This window comes from Porites lutea, chromosome 7, assembly GCF_958299795.1.
Source record: "Porites lutea chromosome 7, jaPorLute2.1, whole genome shotgun sequence".
Classification (NCBI taxonomy): Eukaryota; Metazoa; Cnidaria; class Anthozoa; order Scleractinia; family Poritidae; genus Porites; species Porites lutea.
In genome coordinates this window covers 22823000-22833871 of record NC_133207.1, presented here as the reverse complement: position 1 = coordinate 22833871, position 10872 = coordinate 22823000, and the positions used below count along the sequence as shown (strand labels likewise).

The following is a 10872-nucleotide window of genomic DNA, read 5'->3' as shown; positions in this document are numbered from 1 at the left end:
CTTATAAAGAGATCAAGCATTACTTCACCTGTGGTAGAGATCATATGAAGAGATGATTAGCACTTGCACAACGAAATCATGAAAGTCGCAAATTAGGTCTTGGTAATGATGCTTTAACGGGCGGATCAAACTCCACGCTTCATGCTCAAGCCCCACACGGCACGCTAGGTTAAGAAGTTAATTTCTACAAAGATTGTCACATTTTCTGATATGGCATGCGCAGCCGCAATCGATTCGTTCATGTGTCTCGCCCCAAGTGAGAGAATTCGAATTTGGGAATCCGGGAAATTTTTGGTTGTGGAATCCGCAATCCAGGAAATTTTGCCTGTGGAATTCGGAATCCAGGGCTTTGGAATACGGAATACTACTAACGATTGGAACTCAAAATCCAAGTTCCACTGACCAAGACGGATTGGAATCCAGTACCTGGGATCCGGAATCCACGGCGTGGAATCCAGAATCCAAGACTGGATTCCATTACTAGGGCGATGTGTCGATTTGAACTCTCCCCGTAATTCACTCGTATACGTCGATACCTATTTTTTCTGTCAGTTCGTCGTTTGAATCATTTATCACTCTAAAGGCACCCTCTACCCGCGCGCCTTGTCGAACCGTTTTATCTATTCATAGGTTCATCACATGAGATCTGTGGCGTTTGAAGCTGAACAGAGGATGAAAAAACGGCCTGGAAGTTGAACGCTTGCATGGTTTATGGGGCCATAGTTAGAAACAATATGCGTGTAATGAGCTGATAAAATGCCTCTAATCTACAGGCACAATTTAGCATTTTTCTCACTCTTTGCTGTTCTCTTCGAAAACTACAACGTACAATTAAATAGTCAAATTAAAAATTTCAGTCGGTAACACCAACAGATAAAGCAAATTTTGTTTCTTTTGATTTCAAAAATAGTTCCAAGACGAACTTTTCTCCTGAATGAATTATTCAAAGTAGCTTTGTAAATACAGTGGAGAAAAAGAAAGTTTAAAAAAGTGCCTGTCCTCTCAATAACGGTGTAGTTTGCGAAGTTGGCATTGTCACTTTGGTTGCTTTCGATCAAGCAAGACTTTCAAATGCTGCCTATTTTAAGATCAGTGAAAAAAGCTAATTGCTATATAGCGCGTGTTAGATGTTGGCCATAGGATATTTTCAAGAGGTTATGGGCCGTATATAAAAGAAAGGGAATCTTACCTTATAGCTTAATGAAGACCTTGGACCAAACTGTGATTATAGAAAACTCAAAACACTTTGATAGAAAGAAACTCGCCCGTCGTTATACACCTGCTTAACACCTTTTACTTTATTTACAAAACATTATAGCAAAGTTCTGTCCTCTAATAAACGATACTTTGATTTTGATAGCAGTGCCTACGGGTGTTTAAATAATATATACATCCTTGTTAAAAACGTCTTTTTTGTTAAGATAACCTCATAAGAAGGACACTGGAGTATTATAATACCGTTTACGGTAGCAGATGTATTTTAAGTTTAAAAATGCTGCCTTTTCATTGATCAGCAAACATACAAAAATTATCATACGGTATTTAGATATTCTTTTTGTAACATTGCATTTCCAGCTGTTTTTGTATCATAGTTGAAACAAGCCAGTGTCAAAATTCATTGTGATTGATTGATTGAGAAGTAGTAACCATGCTTTTTGTAGGCAGATTGCAGGGCCGTAGCCAGGAAGAAACTACAACCGAGGCGAACACACGGTCCGTTGTACGAAATCAGCCGTATGAAATCTTCTAATATTATCAGTCTGATAAAAAAAATAAAAATCGACAGTATTTGGTAAAATTTTACCGAGGCGAGTGCCTCGGTTCGCCTCATACTGGCTACGGCGGTGAATCGTTTATGACGGACTATAGGGGAAAGTTTTCGCGGTTATTCATTTTATACATTGGAACGTGTTCTCAAGGGAAGTGAGATTTCCTCAGCCAATGATAGGTAATTATCTTTTCCATTGAAGTTCAAAAACGTAATGACAAAAAAATAAACACCTTTGTATATCCTTATTTCTGTGCAAATAAAGAAAACAAACAAAATTAAGAACGTAATTTACCCATTTTGAAGAAGTAACACCTGCCTTTTCTTACTAAACTATTGGGCTTTAGATTTAGCAAAACCACATTTTTGATCGGTATAGATCGAGGAATCGGAAACTCTGGTAAAAACTTCACTATTTCGAATATAATTCAATTTAAGAATTTATTTACGAGAAATTGTATCCAAACAATATCACTCGGTGTCTAATTCAATAAAATTTCCAGATTTTATTTGCCAACTGATAACTGAGACTGTGTATCTGAACAAATTGAGTCAGAGATTATTCAGTTGTTCTCGCTTATATCCGAGCTCTACACTGTAGAACAGCAAAGCATTTTAGAATAAAATCACAACTCATAAAAACGTCGAACATTGGCAGTGGAAACTTATCTCTCCATTCACTAAGAATACCGACTGCCGCAAGAGCGCATGTGTCACACTTGAAGTCAGCGGGTTCATTAAGCGGGTTCAGGGCTTCGTCTCCAGAGCTCGTGGTTTTATTACAAATTTAGCCGAGTGTCTCTGGGGACGAGAATGCTTCGGGGTCAACCTGCTAAATCTAAAATTAAACTAAATGTTCTTGTTTTTCTACGTTTAGTTATTACCCAAGCTGTTTACACTAAGCATACGAGTTACGATATAAGCGTAAATCACGTATCATTTTCATTATTTAATATTGTTTGACTATTATTATAGGCTTATACACAAATACAATTGTCGAAGTCAGGTTCGGTTGACTGACAACCTTAAATCAAATTTTATCAAAATGTAAACCATTTTTCGGGATGATAATTGTTTATGTTACGCGTAAAGCAAATATTAAGAGAAAACGGATGCAGGTGTTCTTTTTCTTCTCGTCATTTTATGTTATCCATTTTTCGGTTCTTTCCTTAGAAGTATCTTATTACAAAATGTTGATAGCCTCAAGCCGAGGGAAAAAGTGTTCACTTTGGTCAGAAGAAATTGTGTTCTGTAGCGGTTGAAATTCTAATGTCGTTTATAAGCCCACTAATCATGTTAAAAGTGCGCAAAATACAATATCTTAATTGCTTCATATCTAACCAGCATTTCCATGATGGTATGACATTACAATTTATAGTAATTTTACATTCTTTCTTCGTTCAAATTTTCCTTTTTGCGAACTCTTAGGGAATTTTCACTGAATGTTGTTGTTCTAGATCTTCCCTCCACTAAGAAAGGTTCTACGGCCACTTGTGTACGGCAGTGGCTGCAGCGTAAAATGTTGAGATATTCCTTCTGAAAGTTCTTATTCATTACACCGTATATGACCGGATTCAGAGCACTGCTTATTGTGATCAAAAAGCTGTACGCTAAGTAGGCCTCGCGAGGAAAGCTCCAACTTCCTCGAATTGTGTCCACGACGTCTATCAACAAAACAGGGGTCCAACACAGAGTAAAGAATATTACTATCGCAAATAGCGTGCGAGCAATCTTGATATCTTTCACGTTTACAGCCGTGCTGGTTCCATGTCCACTTGACTGAAAATTATTGCTGTGGTTGCCAACTGATTTAAAGATTTTTAGGTAGCAATAGAAGATGACATTGGATGGAATACCCACGTTGACAGTCACCAAGAACGCCGTGAATGGCCCACTATCGACTTGAAGGTAGCAGAAAAACTTGGATGGATGAAAGATCATTTTATGCCCGCTGAGTACGTAAGGTAAAGGAGTAAACAGGGAATAGAGCCAAGATACTATGATTATGATCGTGGTTTTTTTCTTAGTGAAAAAGCGACGGTACTTACGTTGATTCACAATTCGGAAGTACCTGTTCACTGCCATGATGGTCAGCGTTTGTGTGGAGGCAACGGCCATGGTTATGGCTATGTACCCTTGGTATTGACAAGTTGCATCGTTAAAAGGCCAGTCGGATGTTGCTATCGCTAAAAGACCCAAAGGACCAGAACAGAGAGCTCCCAAGCCAAAGTCTGAAACAGCGAGCGACACAACAAGCATATTTGGAATTGTTCGCATGCGACGGTTCAGAACCATGATCAGGAGTGTTGTGAAATTTCCAACAAATAAAATGGAGAGAATGAGAGCAAAAAATCCTGATTCAAGGATCACTTCTGTTTTACTTCTTGCCTTGAGCTGTTCCATCATTTGTTGAAGTTGGGCTTCTGGGGATTTCATTTTTTAAATCGCCAAAAAATGATGAATTGGTCACCCAAGATCCTGAAAAAGGTTCGTGTTCTCAGTACAGCGTCTCGGGATTGACAATGTCACCAGCATTTTTGAGACACTTATAATTAAAAGAACGTATAGTTGACTAGAGATAAAATAATATTGATATTATGAGAGTAAAATTGAAAGCTAGGAACACGCCTACATGATATAGCAATGTAAGATGTCAGTATTACCTTTGAAAAAAGAAAATATAAATAATTAATATCCTAGCCTTCCGCTCGTATAGTGCGAATAATGAATAGTTTTAGGTTTGATGTCCGTTGCGGTTTGCGTTTTTTTTAGCATCTGGTTTACGGTTTTTTAACAAAACAAGAAAGCGGTTTTTCGGATTTGGTGTCCCATGTGGTTGACGGTTTTTCCAATTTGGTTTCCAGTCTCTTCGTGCACACATGTCCAATACGCTCGGCGTGAGTTGGGTTGTCTTCAAGCGGATTAAGTCAGATCGCGACCGCAACCGGAAATGGGCGCAAGGCGCTTGATCAGTGGTACCGGAAGTAAGAAGTTAACAGGAACGAGTGAGGGTTGAAGATATTGGCCAGGGCGTAAAGAGCTAGGGTAGCTCCTTACGCCCTGATATTGGCAAACAGACTCGATCGGATCCGATGGAGACAGTTCGTCTTGGCAAGAGTCGATCGGAATCACCGAAAGTCAGCTCGCGACGGACTTATAAATATTTTTAAGCCATAAGGCGAAACAAGTGGGCTACACATGTAATATAAGTAGTTCTTAAAGCCATGAAGTGAAAAAAGCGCGCTACACATGTAATATACGTAGTTCTTTAAGCCATGAGGCGAAACAAGCGTGCTGCGCATGTACGTCGTTCTTAACGCCATAAGGCGAAACAAGCGAACTACACTTTTTAATAATATACGTCGTTTTTAAAGCCATGACGCGAAAAAAGGGTGCTCCACATGTCTTAATTAAAGCCATGAGGTGAAACAAGCGCGCCACACATGTAATATAGGTCTTTTTCTCTTTTAACCAAGAGATGAAGCACGCTACACATGCAATATGCCAGTGACGCGAAACAAGTGCGTTGCGCATGTAATGCTGCGTTCTAAAAGGCAGAGGCCAAACAAATACGCTATATGAGCAATATAACTCGTTCTTTAAGATACGCGGAGGCTAAATAAGAGCGCTACACTTAAAATGGAAGTTGTTCATGAAGCAATCGGTAGAACCCAACAGACCACGCAGGCATGTACCTCTCTTTTTCAGGCATGAGGCGAAGGAAGCGATTTGAAATGGACCTCTGGTTAGATTTGGTAATGATATGATGGCCTTTTTTTACGAGTTAAGTGGCAGGAAATGAGTGTGTAACCATACCACAATATGGACCCACTTCCCTGTAATGGACAAGAAGGATAACTATTTCATCAATATCTTATCTGGCCAGCTGAAAAATGTCTTATAGAGCAAATCAATGACTTCATACTCTTAATATCGTCTCATTTCGTTTTATTCATTTTACTTCGTTAAAATAAGGTTTGTTTGGAGAGTAACTGAATGTTATCCAAATCAGTGGAAGACTTAAAAGTCAGAGTACAGTAAGAAGATATCGTTCAAATCATGTTGCAAGTTGAAAAATGCTCTAGGTAGAAAAACAAAAGGTAAATGATCTGAAAATACACTTTAAAGTTCTCTTTGACATGAGTTCAATCATAGTTAGTAGTGGAGACTGGTTTATGTTGGAAGCTCTCTGACCGTGAACAAGCCAGTGTTCTTTGTTCACAAATGGTGACTGAATAAATTAATGAGATGATTTTATTGGTCTGTAAATTCAAAATGATAAGATTGCTATTGAAAGTTGTGCACAGTTAGGTCCAAAAAAGCTAACAAATATAATAAAAGAGTCTAACGGGTTTCATAACCATTCCACTTTAATAACTATAGTTGAATGCAATAGCACTAAGTGAAACATGATGCGTAACACAATTTCAATTCGTCATATCATGAAAAAGGGATTCACGCTTTTAAAGGCAGGAGAACGGCAAGGGAAAAAAAGAAATGCTGCAATAATCTGGGGGTATAAGTAAGATTAAAACATTGGATCAGTGGAATATTATTTAAGTGAAATGTTGGACTCAGTTTGAGTGTGCGTATTGGACAACCCTCCGGACCCGTACAGAAAGGTTCTGGGGTCCAGATATGAGCGCGAGGTGAGGTGCGCGCGCCATCAAAGACATGCGTCTATGACGTTAGCTTTTAATTCTGCAACAATTCATGAAGGATGAAGTGGAAAACGTTATTTTCACTAGTGCTTCTTGCCCTAGTATTGTTGAAAATCAAAATTTGTAACGGTAAGAGTGGCCCTTCCTTTGTGGACTTCACTTAATTGTGTTCTGAATGTGCAAATGTCGTTTGTTGGTATTTTGAATGCGTTTATTTTGGGCATTCTTTTTCCCTTGAATTAAGCTAGCACAGCATCGTCTATTGGATGGCGAATTTGAAAAATATTTTTTTGTTCAAGCGCAAAAATTGCACAGCATATGCACAAAAATTATTCGGCACTATCTTACCCCTTGCAAAAATTTTCAGCAGGGACAAGGTCCGTTTCTGCGGAGAAAGACAATGAAGAGTCAGTAACAACCGGCAAAGAACAAGGGAACATCTATCCCGGAAATGAGAATAACATCTTTACCATGCGCAAGCTTGCAATGCGAAGATTGGCCAAAAGGCATAAAACTGGTGTTTCAACTCGAACTGGAGTAAGACCTTCAGCTTCGTCAACATTCGAGCGAGTGCAACCACCATTTGCTACAGGCAAGAAATATTTTTAAATGTATCTGGTAACTACCTAGAACAGTTTTTCATATTTCCTTTACAACTTTCCCAAAGCAGTAACTTTTAGACTGAATGCTTGGGTTTTGACCTTGATTGGCTATTGTTTTATCCTTATAGTTGTTATTTCGAGAATTTTTCTCTTGAGGGAAGTATAATAGACCTTTTAAGGACAAAAGAAAGTTTGCTTTTATTTGTAACCACCACTTTAGGTTTTAATGCATCAGCTAGACATTAATATCGAGACCAAAAAAATGCCCCGGTCGGTTGTTCAAAAGATGGATAGCGCTTTCCGTTAGATAAAACTATAACCAAGGGATAACGCAGTTGGTTTTCGTACTACTTATGTTCATTGGATAATGATTTTTCCGGTAGATATATCGCTATCTACTTTTTGAGTAGCTGAGGACTGAATGGGAACGTTTATCATACCGGTTTGCCTGTTAAAGTGACCTCATATCAGGGCAGGATATCATGAAAGCACCTCTTGATGAGTGTTATCCAGAACCTAAAACGCTAAGAGGTGGCTTATTTTTCCCTTGTTAAATGATATCTGCGTTTTTATCCTTCCAGAAGTACCAATCCAGAGAAAAGTTAAACTACCCGTGATCTTAACACCCTTACCGACACCAGACGAGGACAGGTTCTTTTCGAAGACCAATGGAGAAGGTGCTGGCCATGGTTCATCAAAATTCAATACTCAAGCTAAAGACAAAAGCGATACAAACCACGATCATTCAGAGCATGCGCAAGACATTCCTAAACCCCGAATAACAGAGCACGACCGCCCAAAACAAGGTGGCACCAACTCTAAGGCGCATCAGCACAAACCAGGCGCGCATTACGAGATGCCATCCTCAGGCCTCCGTTGGACTGTGTACCATCTCAGGACTGGGGATCAAAACGAAAACAAAAAACGTTACAAGAAGAGAAAGAAAAGAGCCGCACCTCAGCAAATTGACGACGATAGGGAGGAGCCTGTTACTGATGAACACGATGGAGAAGAACAGTCAAGATCTTCTGTCAATTTTGCATTGGTTGGTGCTGGTATAGTGGTGTTCCTGTTCATATTTGCTGGACTGGCTTGTCTGTGGTATGTTGCTTTGATTTTCCAATTAAAGAGACTTTCCTCGTTTGTGTGATCGATGTAATCTTAGGTTCTTTATGAAATTGTCTTAGTCTACAAGGTGTTATTTCCGAGTTATAGATATTGAATCACGGAAGTTTTGTCAGTTAAAGCTGGTTTACATAAAAGCCGTCTAAAAAAGTATACATCTATCAGAGGTTTGAGTTAATATTAGTTGTCAAAAAGAAAAAAAATATATGTCAAACTTTATATATTTTGTTCTATTTCACAACTAATATTAACTCAAAACTTTAATAGATATATACTTTTTTCGGCGGCTTTTATGACTAGAAATATTTTACTGGGAATTAACCTTTGATAAAATATTCTAGTCTAAAATTATAGTAAGGTCGAATCAAAGAAGCTGGGGAAGCAAGCAGTTCCAAAATAAGTTCATTGAGACTTGCATTCACGCAAATTCTCGAGTAATTTTTTTCCAAACGAAACTCGCCCATATAGCCAAAACGTTTTTTGGTTTTGGGAAGAGGCAGTTGAAATCTAGAAGAAGAGCCCCTTGTAACGTAGGTGGACCCCATTTTCAAAACTTTTTGTTATAGTTGTTAAGGTGCCATATTGTTGTACACCTTAAACATTTCTATCTATTTAATTCTGCGTATAGAGAGCCCGTCCCATCCAAGCTCTTGGAGCAGGGGGCCGAGGTAGAATCATAACTGAAAAAGATTATGATCCTAGCTGCGCGGTTTTGTAGTTTTTGAAGCTTCAGAGAAAACTATGAATCTAGCCCCTCCCAAACAACGCTGTAACAGTCAAGGTACGGTCGGATAAGAGAGTGATACTGTGTTTCGAGGGTGGACGGAGGAACAAATTGTCTCGCACACTTAAGCGCTCCGATTGCGCTGATCAATTCTCTATATGCGGTGCCCGTGTAAGCGCCTCGTCAAAACAACATGTACACCAAGGGATTTGGCAGATGTTACTTTACAGAAATCAGTAGATGTTTGATTCTTTCTAGTCTCACTGTTCACTCAATCAGTTTGTTAGAAGTCTTTCGGCTGCTGTTCTGTCCCTCACCACCGTTCACAATAGCACTTTTGTTCTTTAATTTTAATTGCAGGAGAACGTGTAAGAAAAGATGCTTACGGAGAAAACACCCTGACCTGACTAGCCCAAGCGAGCGGCTTAGCCAGGAAGAGGAAATAAACTGCGGGACGCGGACATCAAGGGACTCTGATAGTCATCAACCCAAACCAAATCCGTCATCTTACCAACTGGCAGCCACACACTTTGATGCTCAATCACCATGGACCGTAACAGACACTCCCTCTTTGATGGCAGTTTCTCCTGGAGAAAACAATTGCGTGGTCGTCGATATTCCTGACTCAAATTTAGCTTCTGAAGGACATACTGCTTGTTCTATTGTTGATCTCTCTGAATCCAGTTCAGTTTGTGTGGTTGTTGATGCTCCTCAAGCCGATTCCCACGCGGTTGTTGATGTACCTGACTTGAGCTCTCCGGACACCTCTTTTACCTGTTCTTCCCTGTCTAATGCGTTTTCGTGGTTTTCTTCATCATCTTTGACGTCCGCTTCCTCACTTGATGTAACTTCAGCAGAACCGGAAGCCTCATCTTTGATTCCAGAACCTGTAGCCCAGTGCTCCTCACTAACATCTATTTCTAGAAAAACCCTAAAGGCAGAAACTGAACTCAACGACGACCAAATAATCTCGCCCACCTTTAAACCGGAAGTGGTTATCGATGTTCCACCATCTCAGCCTCCGATTCCACTGACCATCGAACCAGAGTCTTCTTTACCCTCGGCGGAAAAACAGGCACTCCTGGAATCATGTCTCTTGATTCATCCGGCCTCGCCCAAGCAATCTTCGCTCGTCAGTTTACCTGCTTCCACCTCTGACGAAGCAACCCGAATACTTGCCTTGGAAACAGAAAATGTTAACTCATCCCAACTCTCTTGCAAAACTCCTCTGGCAGTGACAGGTGATGTAATGTTGACTATTCGAGACGAAGGTGAAGTTTTTCTTCGTGCATGCAAGACATCAGGAGCTGAAACTACAATGATGACCCGGAAGAGTGAGAATGAAAAACACGTTATACGGAACGTGGAAAGTCGAAGTCCTGCAAGTTACACATCTGGCGTGTCTACAAAAACCTCTGCGCAAGATTCCAGTGTGAAAGGTGATGTTAAGGATAGTTGTGCAGCAAAGGCTGAAAACGGCAACGATGGCGTGACATTGATTAAAAACGTTGCTGTCATTGACACTTCAGGAGCGACAGATCTGCCTGAAAATCCTGAGACTGAAAAGGAGAGTGAAATCTCTGACGTCACCAGCCAGGAAAAGGATGGCGTCATGGTAATCGGAAACGGCACAATCGAGATTTCTGGCCTGACTTGGTGCAATAAAGAATTCCTAACGATGACCATGGGACGCAATCACGGTGGTGAGTCTTTTAACCCTAATGTCTAACTTCATAGTCTCATCTGTTCTCCCTATCACATTTTCAGTAGAAGAAGTGGAGAGAATTTGTTGATTCAGAAATATCAAGTCGATTCACTTTCTCTGATCATGTTGTCAAATCACTTGATCATTGTCTTATAAAGCATTGATATTATAAGGAGAAATTTCAAGCTGATCACTCTTAGGGTTTTAAGTATTAATAATCAAATTTCTTTTTGTAGCAAAAACACATGACATTTACAGACAAAATCTGCACTTAAATCAGTAGCGAG

General features: G+C 39.7%; 1 protein-coding gene across 1 annotated transcript; it reads right to left on the bottom strand.

Annotated features, from left to right (window-relative positions):
* Nucleotides 1–2941: 2941 nt before the first annotated feature.
* On the bottom strand, nt 2942–4320 carry LOC140943725 (melatonin receptor type 1B-like). Its single transcript, XM_073392836.1, has one exon. The coding sequence runs from the start codon at nt 4202–4204 to the stop codon at nt 3152–3154; it is 1053 nt and encodes a 350-aa protein (XP_073248937.1). The 5' UTR covers nt 4205–4320; the 3' UTR covers nt 2942–3151.
* Between the last annotated feature and the right edge of the window lie 6552 nt (nt 4321–10872).

What these genes read in the sequence shown, in the direction of transcription:
- LOC140943725 (XM_073392836.1), bottom strand. Translation starts at nt 4,204, where the DNA reads ATGAAATCCCCAGAAGCCCAACTTCAACAAATGATGGAACAGCTCAAG.